Source organism: Podarcis tiliguerta (genome assembly GCF_965153285.1).
Source record: "Podarcis tiliguerta genome assembly, chromosome: 17".
NCBI lineage: Eukaryota > Metazoa > Chordata > Lepidosauria > Squamata > Lacertidae > Podarcis > Podarcis tiliguerta.
This window is the reverse complement of record NC_139550.1, coordinates 5,762,504-5,776,391: the sequence shown is the minus strand read 5'-3', so window position 1 is coordinate 5,776,391 and position 13,888 is coordinate 5,762,504. Positions and strand designations below refer to the sequence as shown.

General features: G+C 46.9%; 1 protein-coding gene across 4 annotated transcripts in view; it reads left to right on the top strand.

The window, feature by feature from the left end:
• The window catches only part of PAX5 (paired box 5), a 251,538-nt gene that overhangs the window by 35,534 nt on the left and 202,116 nt on the right, over positions 1-13,888 (top strand). For 2 of the 4 annotated variants that reach the window (XM_083420376.1, XM_083420374.1), the window contains exon 1: positions 2,059-2,119. The exons of the other annotated variants lie outside the window; for them this stretch is intronic. In XM_083420376.1, the coding sequence (XP_083276502.1) occupies positions 2,074-2,119 (46 nt within the window). In that variant the 5' untranslated portion in view covers positions 2,059-2,073. Of the gene's footprint in view, positions 1-2,058; positions 2,120-13,888 lie in introns of those variants that run through there. 4 annotated transcript variants of the gene reach the window in all.

Sequence of the window (13,888 nt, the reverse complement as noted above, 5' to 3'; positions counted from 1 at the left end):
ACACGCGCATGCTCAGCAGGCTTGTACACAAGCACACACCATGCACATTTTTCACTGGCAAATGTTTTGAGAGCATGATCCAAACAATTTACCATGCGTTTGCGTGGATAGGACTAAATCCTGGGGAATGTAGGGAATCCCTTCATAGGTTTAGTTTTCTTTTTTGTTTTGGCAGAAGATGCTTTATCCAAACTCAGGCTATTTTCTCCCATGTCCCTGTTGACGAACTGTGCCTAAGGTGCCTTAAGGTGATTGAAGAAGGCGGCCTGCTGGTTAATTTAAAAGACCAAAAGACCCACCTTTCAATCTGTAACGGAGACAGGTAGCAGTTTAGCTCCCCAGCAGCAGCAGCAGGAGGAGATGTGAGGGGAAGAATGCTTTTTTTTTTTGCCTCCCTTTGCATGGTGAAGAGAATTATTTTGCATAAATGGACCGTTTGCCATTCTATCGATATGGGGTCTTTCTCACCACCAATATTGTTCATTCGCTCGGTCTACTTCGCTTTCCTAAAACTGAACTCACTGAAGCATCCATCTCTTCTGCACTCGAAGGGAGAGAGAAGTGTGTGTGTGTGTGTGTGTGTGTATGGTCTAGATTAAGAAACTATTTTGATACCAAGTTCAACTGTAATGGCAGACAGCAAAGAATGAGTGGCTTAGCTGCCTGGTGGAACAAGTAGATTTATTTTAGACAGGCATGAATATTTCAAAATTAATCAGGCCGACTATTACAGTGAAGGAAATTAAAGTGCAAAGCCCATTCCTTCCCACCCCCCGCCCCATAGTGTCGTGGCTAATATTTAATTTTCTCTTTAAAAAATGCCACCCCTTCTTTATTAGAATTGAAGGCGTGTGTGTAAGAGCCTTACAGCCTGTGTAAGAATTGAGCATCTTCTGTGGAAAAAGGCGGGGACAGACGGTCAGAATACGGGCTATTAATACGTTTGGATAATACAGTCTCTCTCTCCCTCTCTCCATCCCTCCCCCCAACTCCCAACACGCGACGAATGAAAGAACTGAACGTTTTCCCATACATCCCTTACGCGGATAGATCTGGAAGTTATTTCCAGAGATTCCGTGCCTTTCTGTACAGCTGTGTTAGGAGGCACTACTGTGACTAGTGAGGACGGGACGACCAAAGATGAGTTGGCTGTGTTGACATATGAAACAAATAATAAAAAGAATTAAAAAGAGGACATTGTTTCATTGCACCCGCCTATAAGGACCATTGGAACATGGCAGCACTTAAAACATGCATTGGCTTTGTTGCGTTTTATAAACACGAAAGCAAATAACCCTTCATCCAGGGAAACTGATATTTCGACTTCAAAATAAGAAATATATAATTACTTTGGGTTTTTTTTTTTACGTGTTCTTTCTTCTTCTTGATCTCCACCCCCCCAGGCGTTGGCTTCAATAGGAAGGGTTCCCCCTCCTTCCTTTTCTCTCATTCTCTTATTTTTAAATTTGGTTCGGTTTTATTTTGGAGAGCAACGTGCAATTTTAATAACTCCAGGCGAATACGCTGCCAAGAGCTCTCTCTCTCTGTGTGTGTATCCATCAGTCTCTATTTATTGTCCCATTTAATGGTAGTGAATGGGTTTTTAATGAAAAGTTGACCGGCTACTTTACTTTCTCCAAATCCTGTAGGTTTCAGTTAAATCAATGGCGCCTTTTCTGCCTCCGCCTTCCTTCCACAACGTTGTTCTGTAAACAGCTCCAGTAACAGTTTAAGGCTGCAAACAAACTTTGATTCCTGCTACAACAGATGTCAGAGCTTCTTGAGTTTTGGCTGCGTCTGGGGACATCTTGTGATGTTTTTAGAGAACAGGACATGATCTCACATGGCGAGAAGCTCTTTAGTTCCTTAATCATTTCACGGTTCCTTCGGAGGCTTTCTTCCCACCTAAAACGTTTAGTTTCAGCTCACTGATCAGCTGCAAAGGCTCGACGGGGAGCGGAAGAGTTGAATTATTCCAACCTGCAAGCAGCCCCTAAAAAAAAAAGGAAAAAAAGTGGAAACTTTTTTTTTTTACCCCTCTCTGTCCATTTCACCAAGTCCTGAAAAATCAGAATGGAATTAGAGAAAAACTACACGACTCCCAGGACTGGCAGATCAGGTAAGGACTGAGATTATTCGTTTGAAATGATGCAAATGAAAACATTTTTTAAAAATAAAAAACATCTTAGGGTTTAACATGTGTTTCAAAAGCTATAGACACATATACAGATAGAAAACCCCTGATGTTTTTAGATTTATATAGAAAGGCTGCCCGTTTAAATAATATTACTCAGGAGTAGTCGCAGGGAAGTTCCACTGGGGTTACTCTCGAGTAAATTGTTGACGGACTGCATTTATTTCTCGCAAAGCACGTTCTGCCAAAAATCGGACCTCTGAGTTTGAAGAAAATGTTATTTCGGGTGTCAATAAGAAGTATACAGTGTGACTGCTATGTGTGTGCCTTTTAGGTGCGTGGGTGTATATATTCTGTCTGTCTCTCTTTCTCTCTCGATGTGCGTCGTAGAATTTTCTTCAAAGAGGTTTATGTGCATAAATGTCCTGGAGACAAAGGCAGTAACCGGATCCTAAATATATTTTAAAACTTGGAAGGAATCTCAGCTGCCAGATCGCTAGGATTTCTTTCTCGTTTGGGACCGAGATTTCTTTTTCTCTCCCCCCCCCCCCCCCGCAAGGCTGCTGTGAATACAGCTTGAAACGCCCAAGTTGCAACCTGCATGACCGGAAACGCTAGACCCTTTCCATTAAAAAAGTCAGTGGAAACCTCCTCTATGTTGGTTTAATTGGGGTGGAGCGGATCCGGCTGCTGGAGACTTCAGAGTCGACCCGGATTATCTGAAGAGGTGGCACGGATGCTACTACTAGAACCAGGCTGCCTGCAGGCTGTCGGGCAGGAGAGAACGAGCGAGAGAGACAGCAAAACGACCTGCCCTTTTTTCTTTCCCTGCTCCCCGGCTACCCAATGGGCTGCTATGACTGCGGCCACTTTCGAGCTCTACGGCCTCTGCATACCAAATCCATAGCTCTTTGGCCTCTGGAGCAGAGAGGGGTGGCGGTGTGTAAGGAGAGATTTCAGAGCTAGAGAGATATTGGCTCAGCAGCCGAAACAGGACATTTTTCGACAAGCCTTTTTCGAACATTACGACGAGCTTGTCATGCGGCCTTTCCTGGGATCTTCCCAGCTCCTCAGGGTCTCCTTTCTCTCCTTCCAGCGGGAAAGCCCCAAAGCTTAACTCTGGGGGCGAGCGCGCGTCTGGAGAGTGCCCTGACAAGCTGTCTATAAATAATGTGATTTCAAGGCGATCGATGAGCCCTTTTATTAGTTAAATCGTCTGAATAATCGTTTCATCGATAAAGCATTTCATTGCTCTTAGCTCCGGGCCGGGCCAGGGTGGGGTGTTAGGGGGTCTGGGAAGGCCTCACAAGGAAGGGAGGTGAAGAACTGGATTTTTTAAATATATATATTCTGTGCCGCCACCCCCTCCGCCACCTGCTTCTCCGTTCCTTCGGTCACCCATTCCAAAGGTGACTTGCATGCTGAGCACCAGAGACAGCCCTCCCCCTGTCCTCCTCCTCACCCCCGGCACAATTCGCTAGCCCGTCTCCCGGCCATCCGATCTCCTTCCGCATTGGTTGGGTCGGTGGGGCGGCGAGAGAGGAGGGGGCTGTCGGCGCAGCAGCGTCTCCGCGCAGTTCGCCGCGATCGATTACTTGGCAATTATTTTTGCACAGGGATGGAGCTGCGCGCGGGTTGATTCTCTGCGGGTTGCGAGGAGGGCTGGTGGCTACTGCAGGCCAACGGGTCTTCTGAGCCTCAAGGCCTCTGTGTATGTGTGTGTAGGACAACCTGCGATAGAGATATCCCAACCCCACTGGGGAGATTAAAGGCAAAGGGGGGGGGGTGCGAAAACCCCACCCCGTCTCTCTCCTTGGAGCTGGTGGGGAAGAGATATTCTCGGCCCTTCTCCTCCCCCTGCGTAATGTCGCCACCCGCGCCTGCTGCGCGCTGGCTGCTGGCTTGGCTTCTGGGGCCGCTTGCCAAGAATCTTTGCCTACCCGCCGTCGCACAAGGCGGGCAGTTGTTCCACCGCTCTCTTTCCCTGTTTGAAATCGCTGCTCGTCACTCAGGCACTCTCTGATCTGGGGGCAAAAGCCACGTCTCATTCCCTGAAAAGTCGTCTCACGGCAAAAAGTCGGCAAAAACAAACTCCCCTAAGGTTGCGATGGCGCTGAGCAAGCGCGCGTAAAAGCGGCCAATGCGCACATTTTGGACACTTCGGGCCCTCTTCGGTTCCAAAGATCAGCCCAGGACAGGTGGATTTTAAGCCGAGTCGTGTCCCCCACTCCCGCCTCCCAATAGAGTGTGCCTAGGAAATTCTTCTCTGCTCTGGGAAGATCAGCTTGTTTGTTTGTATAGGGGGGGTAAAACGCCAGACATAACACGCGGCGTAAAGAGGGCGGGGAGGGTTGGCTGAAACAGAGCAAAGGTCATGGAAAGGTGACCCCCGAGGTGATAATGATTGGGGCACGTCGCAGAACTGTTAAAAAAAAAAAAGCGGGGAGGGGGGAGAAAACATGGAGACGTAGGACATTCTGCAAGAGGCGGAGAATACTTTTATAGAGTTTATTATGTTCATGACGCTTAATCGAGTAACATAAGTAGAAAGACCTACCCGGTAGGGTTTGCAAACCGGATGGGGACAATGGGCGGAGAAAGCAAAAGAAGGACTCATTTTGTATAGCCTACTCTTTGCTAAGAAGGAAGGGCTACTTTTCCATACTGAATGAAGTCTATCCCCCACTCTCTACTAGAAGCTTCAGGAGGATACATACAATAGTCCCCCTCCCCCCTACAGTCTTCAGATTATTTACTTCTGAGTCGACCTTCGAGCTGCGTTTAAGCCATCGGGACTAGCTTGCAACTATCCTCTCAAGAAGGTGGCTCCATTATATCTCAGACGACGGGCTCAATCCACTGGGAAGTTCTGTGCAAAGCCCCACTGAAACCTAGGGAAGCGGCCCATGTGCAAAGCCTGCTCTTTGCCGTGGGTTGTGTGTAGCCTTGGCCACTTTACCCTTGGAAAGAGAGGGAAAGGCGTCATGCCAATTTTCCATATTTGCTCAGCCCAAGACGTGGTTGTTTACTCCGAAGAAAAGTCCGCCGAGTTCGTGTCAGATAGGTGTTTCCTCCCCTCTCCCAGTAAAATTGAGCTAAATGTAAACACCCTTGGTTTTAAAGACCATGCTTAGGCTCAAATGTTCCTCTTCTGTGTCATTTCTAGACCTAGTCCTTGGAAGGAAGACATATTCCTTGATTTCATGGAAGCTGGCTCCAAGCCAGAGTTGCTGTACCGTTGCTGTGATTCTAAACATGCAAATGGGATCCTAAGCTTGTTTATTCGGAAATAAAAGCTACTGAGTGCAGATGGGTTTACTCCTTAGTAAGTGTGGCGAGGACAGAACCTAAAGGGACTTATGCTGCAAGGAAGCACCTTGGATGCAGGCCCCATTAGGCGCACGCAGCTTTAACAGAGCCCGTCACATCTACCCATGCTCCAAATAAAATAAGTAGGTCTGATTCTTCGTTGAGAAGGCCTATTTCAGACACAGCCCCCGCCCTAGAAAACCTCCAGCAGGACTGTGAGCTTGGTTGGGGACGGGGAAGTGAGGCAAGTCCTTGAGCGTGAAAACGTAGGCCAGGCGAAGCTCGATTGAGAGCCGCCCCGGATCGACGGCGTGGGGGCTATGGGGAGTTCACTTGTTCTCTGCACCGAAACTTTCTCTCTCTCTCTCTCCTTCATTGAGAACAACGCCGTGTTGATGGACAATCCCGGTGCCTCTCGTGCCACTGAATCCAGACAGTCTGTTAAGGGAGGCGCTTTTCCCCTCTGTGACCCGTGAAATAATCTATAGAATTGTTTACTTTCAGCTCTGATCTCACTGTCAAACACACTCCTGGGTGCAACACACGTGGGACCCACGCTTCCACTCTCGGCTTGGGCCATCCTGGGTGGGTAACATCGTTACTCGCCTCGCTTTGTAGGGTATAGTTCCTTTTCTGGTAAAAGAGAGCGAAGCGGGGTGGGATCTGGCTGTCGTTGAGAGCGATGGCAGGAACCAGCTCCACCATTTAGCTATGGGAGAACAGGAGAGGTTGTGTTAAGCGGTATCTGGGGCCTATGGGCAGAAATCAGGGGAGATGTCGCCCGCAAAGGAAATGTGGGCAGTCCAGATTTAAGTGGAAGGGGAAATGTCGGCAAGGACCCGTCTTAAATCAATCTGGGAATGAGGGTGATGGAGGGAGATACTAATTTAGTGTGTTTGTTATTACATTACATGAACCAGGGACAGTGTTGATAACGGCAGGCGTTTCTACCTCAAAGGGCAAACTGTCAGCCTTGTTATTTTTTTATAAAAGTAAAAGGATTTGCTGCTGTGACGTACACGGTACATAAGGTGAAGATGGTGATAATGGTGATGAAAATGATAGCTGGTAGCTTGCAAGATACAGAATGGTCGTTGCTGCTGCTGCTGCTGCTGCTGCTATAGCTCTCTGCGTGCCTGGCACTTTAACAGAAGCAAAATATTCCTTGCACCGAGGACTGTACACTTTGCTTTTGCTCGGGGTGGCGGGGGAAGGCTGTCACTAACTGCGTAGAACCAGGGAGTTGGCCTTAGAGGAAAGTGTTCCTGAAGAATAATCAATGGTGATTATTGGAAACGCGGGTGTCTGTGTGGACTGCAGTAATGACACTGATGTGTCCCCCTCCCAGCAGTCAGGAAACGGTGAGCGACAATCTGACAATGCACAAACCACTTGCAGTAAAGGAGCTTGGATTAAAGTGATGACAGCAAGCGCGGATAACCTACAGGCCTACATCTCTTGAGTTCAGGTGTAACTGGATTGCGAGTCACGCGGGGAACGTGTGGAAGAAGATTGCCACCCGGGTTCTAAACATATTTACTCGCAAGCGGAGGATTTTAAAATGGACCTTAAAGGCGCGCACAGCATCCTGGTGCTAAATACAAATAGGCCGCGACAGACTACAGGAAAGCTCCTCCCCAGCTAAGCTTCTTCTCCAAATATTTTTGCGCGTTAGTGCTGAGTTCTGAGTGCCGAAGTTCTCCAAGCGTAAAGCTGGTGGCAACACAGGCATGGCTGAAAATATCTATCCCCCCCGCTGTTCCACACTCCCTTGACCTACGCAACCACAATGTTATTAAAGGTAAAAGTAATAGCCTACTAATACACTGGCTTCAGTTTAGTTTAGCATGGAATTCAAAATCTCTCTCTTCCCCTCTCTCTTCCTCTCGTTTCTCAAACACACACACACGGAGTGGGGGGGCTTGCAGGTTCCCTTTTCCATTCCAAAACAAACCCCGCGGGCTCCACTGCTCAACTGGCTACAAGGAAATACAACAGCAGATGCGCCAAAAAGTGAAAAGCGCGCCCTGCAATGCAAAAATGCGAAAGAAAAGGCGAAATATGAAAACGTTTCTTCCCAGGTTGTTGATTGTCTGAAAATGAGGGTTGATACAGAGTATCTCCTGTCTTCTTCCGTCCTACCTTCCTTCCTTATTTTGCTCAGGAAATCTGGAGGAGGCACGTGCACCCTGCCTTAACTTCAGAGAGATGATCTGCATATAATCCAATTAGTCTTGCTTTCTGTACAAACACAACGCGCCTGCAGCCAGATCCCCGGGCCCCACCCCTCGGCCCGTTGTTCAACCTGCTTCAGTTAATATAAGAAAAAGAAAGTAAGAAGGTCAAGACTGGCAACAAATTAGGCGCCATTAACACCGAAGGCCATAGTCCATCAGGGAGGTTCTCCCATTGAAATGAATGGGAATAGTGCTCCCGCAATGGCCTCGTTTCTCTCCATGAGGCTCGCTGCCCTAGTTTCGAAACGTTTACATTGTTTATGGGCGCGTTTTGCAAGGGAGAGAAAAGAAGGGAGCATGTGTGGTGGGACTTCTTCAAAAAGGATTCTTTGAAAAATCTGCCAAAGTTGCTTCTTTTCGTTACGAATGGCTGTGACTCACGAGTGGGATCCCAATCTGGCATGAAAAGAGAACGGTTTGAGACCTATATTTCCTAATAGATCTCAGTCACCTGTGACTTTCGAATTCTGGAGCCAGGATTCCTTGGGAGATCTCATTTTCTGAACGCCCTCTTTGAACACCAGGACGATCTTAAAGCTAGGCGGTCGCTGGCAAAAAGCATGACTTTTTAAGTGGTGGCTCCAGTCCTCATTAATCCCTTCTCTAGGGTGTTCGCCACTGGTCTTGAGGCTCATGGTCAAGGTTATTATTCTCCTTTAAACGTATTTTCGTCGTTAACTCTGCTGCTATGGCTGCTTGCTCTTTTATCTCACTTGATTGCGCGCAGGTTGGTTTAGTAACTCAATGCATGTGGTTTTGTGTGTGTGTAAAGCCCACACAAAGGTAGTCTACAAAGGTTTGCAAATTGCAAATTTAGCTGTGGTGTTTTATATTCTCCTGCGTCTAGACAAAATGTCTGTACACTACTACTACTACTACTACTAGTAGTAGTAGTAGTGATGATGGGGGTTTTGATGATGATGACAGTAACAATACTAATACTAATACTTTCGATGGGGATAAGCAACGAAACCCCCTCCATGCATCTCCTCTGACGTTCCCCCCTTAAATCGGAGGGTTGCGTGAATCTCTCTCCAGCTTTATCTCTCTACGTGTAAAACCCAGCAGGATTCATGAGGTTGAGAAAGAACTGTGCAGAAGGAGAGAAGTGCTATGCTCTGGATGAGGAGGGGGAAAATAAGCAGCGTAAAGACCAGTGTAAATTCTGCCTACTAAATCAGTGCCGACCAAACCACACATCCTGGGGCACTTTTAAAAAGTTATTTAATCGGAGCATTCAACACGCGCTTGGAAGGCAGCAGTCTGGGCACACCCTTAACTTGGGTTGGAAGCAGCAAAAAGATTAATCAATGGGACCTAAGAGATGTGGTGGGTCGTAGTGCACATCTCTCAGGCTGAAATCATTGGGATTTAAAGTTGCTTAATGAATGAATGAAAATCGGTCATTAGAATGAAGACTCCATAGCTTTCAAAAGGGCTTGGTTCCAGGTTAATGTGTCCAGCCATGTTGGTTGCAGAACGTGATCATTATCATTGCTGCTGTTCGGTTGTTGTTGAAGTGCTTCACCTCTCTAGCAGCAGTGCTAGAATGACTGAAGAGACAGAGGGTTTATATACGTACTACAACATCTCTCACACACACATCGACAGAGGACACAGAGAGCGCTCTCTCACGCAGTTAAGCCTTAAGCACTTGGGCTGAAGCTGTGAATTCCACTAATTTTAGCACGATTGAGGATCTGGGTTCATAAAATAGGACACTGCCTTTAAATCAGCGGTTGCCTGATCCTCGTAGATACAAAGACGCACGGAATTAAGAGTCCTCTGAGAACGCAGTGTGTGTGTGTAAAAACTGGCCCTGTATTTTGTTATGGCAGCTCACACTGAGCTTTATTTTGCAAACAGAGAAAGGGTAGAGGGGAAGGGAGGCCCTCCCCCCCCCCACTCCGCGATCACGCCCCTAACATCTCTGCTTTCTATTTAGTCGAGTATGTACACGCTATGCGAGCAAAAGTGAAGTCGACAGGCGCTTTAGAAGAACTTCGGCATCCTCACCAAATCCCATCTAGCTGTGACAAGCGCATTGGGGAGCTGAGCGGGGGCAGGGCAGGGCAGGGCAGGGCGGGGGGAATGAAGCCGTGCCACGCCACTTTTACAGCCCCACCACTATCATAATCCTAAACATGTTTGCTCACAAGGGGGTCTAGGAAAGTATTCGAGGCTTAAGCACGAGCACACAAGTGTGCTGTTCACACGACGTGGACGTTCTTTTCTCGAGGACTTCCAGTGCCCAAGGCGTGGGTGTAACAATCCCACGAACGAAATTGCTCTAGGAATGGAAAGACATTGTATTTCGACATGCTGTGAAAGAGCCCTCTCGGTCTTTTTTGATCTGGGGTGGCTCATTGACATACGGGTGTCACCCCTTCATACTGTAGTGATGAATGTGCCATGCGTGTATATACTGCAATTGGGTGTTTGCATTCAGAACTGTGTGTGTGTTTTTCCTTCAAGGATGTAGGCTAGCTTGTCTTTCTCCCGAATAAGCTTGTATGGAATTGGGCTGCACATGAGCGCAGCCAGGATTTTTCTGGACGGGGGCAGGCCTTTTGTTAGGGGGGGGCAGAACCTCAGTGTGCTCTGTATTTTTTTTTTTTTATTGATTTAGGGGGGCAGCTGCCCCTCCCTCCCCCCCGGCTATGCCCATGGAGCTGCATCTTAGAGCTAAGTGTATCAGGGCTTTGCCCTTGTAAATTTTCCAGCACCTGCTTTGAAAAATTAAAGGAGAGAGTGTATTTGACCCCCCCCCCCGAATTCCCCCCTACAACCGATTTCTGATCGCCATTTGCATTTCTGATCGCCATCACTGAGGTCCTTTTAAGACATGGAGCACAAGGGTATCCTCTGGCTAAATCTGAAACATCAGGCCAAACCGGTGCCTGGAACCTGGTGGCTTATAATGTTATGAGGATCCTTGGAATATATTACTTCTTTTGCCCCTACAAAGAACCTTGATTGAGAGTCATTTCCATTAAAGAGGTTTGAACCTGACCAGTCAACATGCATGAACACAGCATGGGAGTGGAGAAGGAAAAGAAATGGAGTTTGGAATTATTTGTATCCAGCTTAGTCACGCTGGCCACATGACCCGGAAAAATTGTCTGCAGACAAACGCCGGCTCCCTCAGCCAATAGAGCGAGATGAGCGCACAACCCCAGAGTCATCCGCGACTGGACTTAATGGTCAGGGGTACCTTTACCTTTAAACATGATACACATACAGTGCAATCCTACAAGTGTTCACTCAGAAATAAATCTCATTGTGTTCAGACGGAGCTTACTTCTAGAAAATTGTGCATAGCACTGCAGGTCTAGGAAGTTCAGTGGGAATCAATGGGATTCTGTTTCCAAGTAAATGTATTTAGGATTGGAGTGTCACTGTTCCCATTCAAATCAGCGAGTGAGGCAAAAATGGAGGACACATCTCTCCCTGCCTCCCTCTCTCGCAAACACACTCACACACTCTTCTATGACCAAGTCTAAGAAATACCAGGTAAGCACCAAATCCCAGGACCTTGCAGGTAGGAAGCCACCTAGGTGGAGAGAGGATTCCATCCCAAATCTTTGTTGTGAGGAATGTGCAACCAGGGTAAACGAAGGTTTGCCAGACTGGAACTCCCCCTGCTGCTAGTTCCATAAGGCTGCAGCAGTGAGTTGCCCACCATCACAAGGAGGATTGGATGGGCTTCTTTTTAGATCCGAGACATTGATAAAACTGGCACAAGGGACTTGTTCCCCAAGTGGATATTTTGGGAGGAAAGGCCTAGAGGACTCCAGGTTTACAACCCTGGGAATGTGGAGAGGCAGAGCTGGAAGGCTCTATTCGCAAGCCAACTGAGCAAGAGCTCTTGGGTGGGAGTGAATTGCTAGCCATTGAGGTCAGATAAAGCTGGTTGCTGCAGTGGGAGGCTGGAGTCCAGGGGTGTTGCTGGGATTTGATAGGTGACATTGTAACATGGATTTTGGTGTTTTGAAATGCACCTCTTTATACTTAAGAGCCCACTGAGGCCAGTGGCCTCTCCAGTCTAATGCCTTGTTCTCACAGTGGCTAGCCAGATGTCTGTGATAAGCAGGACCTGAGCACAAAGCACTTTCCCAACCCATTATTCCCAGCAACTGGTATTGAGAGGTGTGTGTGTTTTTCTGTTTCTGTGTGAATGAGGTATATTCCCTCTGACAGCGGAGGTAGAACATACCCATCAGGGCTAGTAGCTATTGACTGATAACCTTTTCCTTCTTGAATTTATCTAACCATCTTTTAAACCCATCCAAGTTGGTGGCATCACATCTTGTGAAAGTGAATTCCATAGTTTTAACTATGCACTGCATGAAGAAGTACTTTATACACCTAAGTGGCTTTTTTACCTAAGTAAAGCATATAGAGTGGTACCTCGGGTTACATGCATTTCAGGTTACATACGGTTCAGGTTACAGACTCCACTAACCCAGAAATAGTACCTCGGGTTAAGAACTTTGCTTCAGGATGAGAACAGAAACCGTGCTCCGACGGTGCAGCGGCAGTAGGAGGCCCCATTAGCTAAAGTGGTGCTTCAGGTTAAGAACAGTTTCAGGTTAAGAACGGACCTCCGGAACGAATTAAGTAGTTAACCCAAGGTACCACTGTACTGAAAAGAACTCATACGGGTGTTTGAAAACACTGATACCACACAGGTATTGGCTGTGACTTCCTGCTAATTGTACACTCAGTAGAAAACAGGTATGTGACTCTGTAATGTGTGAAAACAGGCTGCAGAATCCCTTTAGAAGTGATTAAAAACCACTAACAGTTCCATAGGAGCCAACTTCTAGGAGCTGAGGTCCCTTTGGCCCCCATAATAAAATATTTGAGGGGCTGGGCCCCCCCAAAGTTGATAGGCAGTTACATTCAAATGGTGTGTGCACCACATTTTGTGATTGATTGCACAGGGCAGGGCTTACCTGAGTCCCCCAATATTTTATTCAAATTGGCACCCCTGAATGATGCAATTCTCTGTGTGCCTATTCCAGAGCAAAATTATCAAATGAATGTGCACAGGATTGCACATTAACTTAACAATGGACTTAAATCCAATGTGTTTTTGATCAGCTGTTTTGTGGGTGGTGGCCTAATGTCGCTGAACTCAACTGATTCAAAACAGAACCTTGAATGTAGTCATTCCCTTTCCTTGCTGAATAAACTGTTATTTTTAATTAATGTCCAGGAACATTCTATTATAACAGCAAAGTGAGGATTCGAAATGCCTAAGGCTGTTATTGGCCTTCCTTATGCAGGACACGGGCTGTTTCTCCTAATGTGGGAGCAAAATTAAACAGTCCACGGTGAGGCATAGCTTTAGAAATAATCAGACATAAATACATACTCTAAAAAGTCACTCTCAGTCTGGACAAAAGTCAACCCCATGCTTTCTTCAGGAAAAAGAGACAGATTTGAGAACTGATGCACATACAGCTTGCTGAAAATTCCAGCAAGGCGCTGACATGGAGTGGAGGGTAATCTGAAATGGTTAGCATTGACTCTGGTGAGAGCATATGGGTGCAGCAAGTTTGTATGGGGAGAGGCGTTCATCAATGACCGGAAGAAAGTGTCCAAGCTTGAATACAAAAGGGAACCATCTTCAAAGGCTGCTGAGCTGGGAAAGGGGGTGGGGGAAGAGGGAAAGAAAAGAAAACCGAGACACTGGTCTCTGTGCCCTGAGAAATCTTTGTGTTGTTTCATTTTCTCTCCCTCTTCCTCACCTAAAGTTCCTTGCAAATGAATACACGTTGAAAATTCACAGCCTGGTTCATATCCCACTCACAACGAAAGCACACTTGAACTTAAGAATACCATTTGACTGTGTTTTGTGGAAAGGGTGATCAGAAGTGATTTTGCAGCGGAAAGAGGCCTAGAGGAACTCACTCTTATAGTGGGTGTCTCCTCTCAAGGTCCTTGACAAATGCGGTTTGGGGTTACTATGGAGCTGAAAGATCACATTCTGAGACGTTTCCTTTCCTTTGTAAAAGTGCCCTTCACCCTCTGTTGTTGTTATTTAAAAACATGCTTCTCTGAGCTTTAGATCTAACTAGGAGTGTCATTTTAGATTTCATTCACACTGGGGGGGGGGGGAGAGGGAGAGGGAGAGAGAGAGAGAAGGAGCAGATTCAGTGGCAACATTTAAGGAGCACAGGATAGCACCCTGCATTTCAGA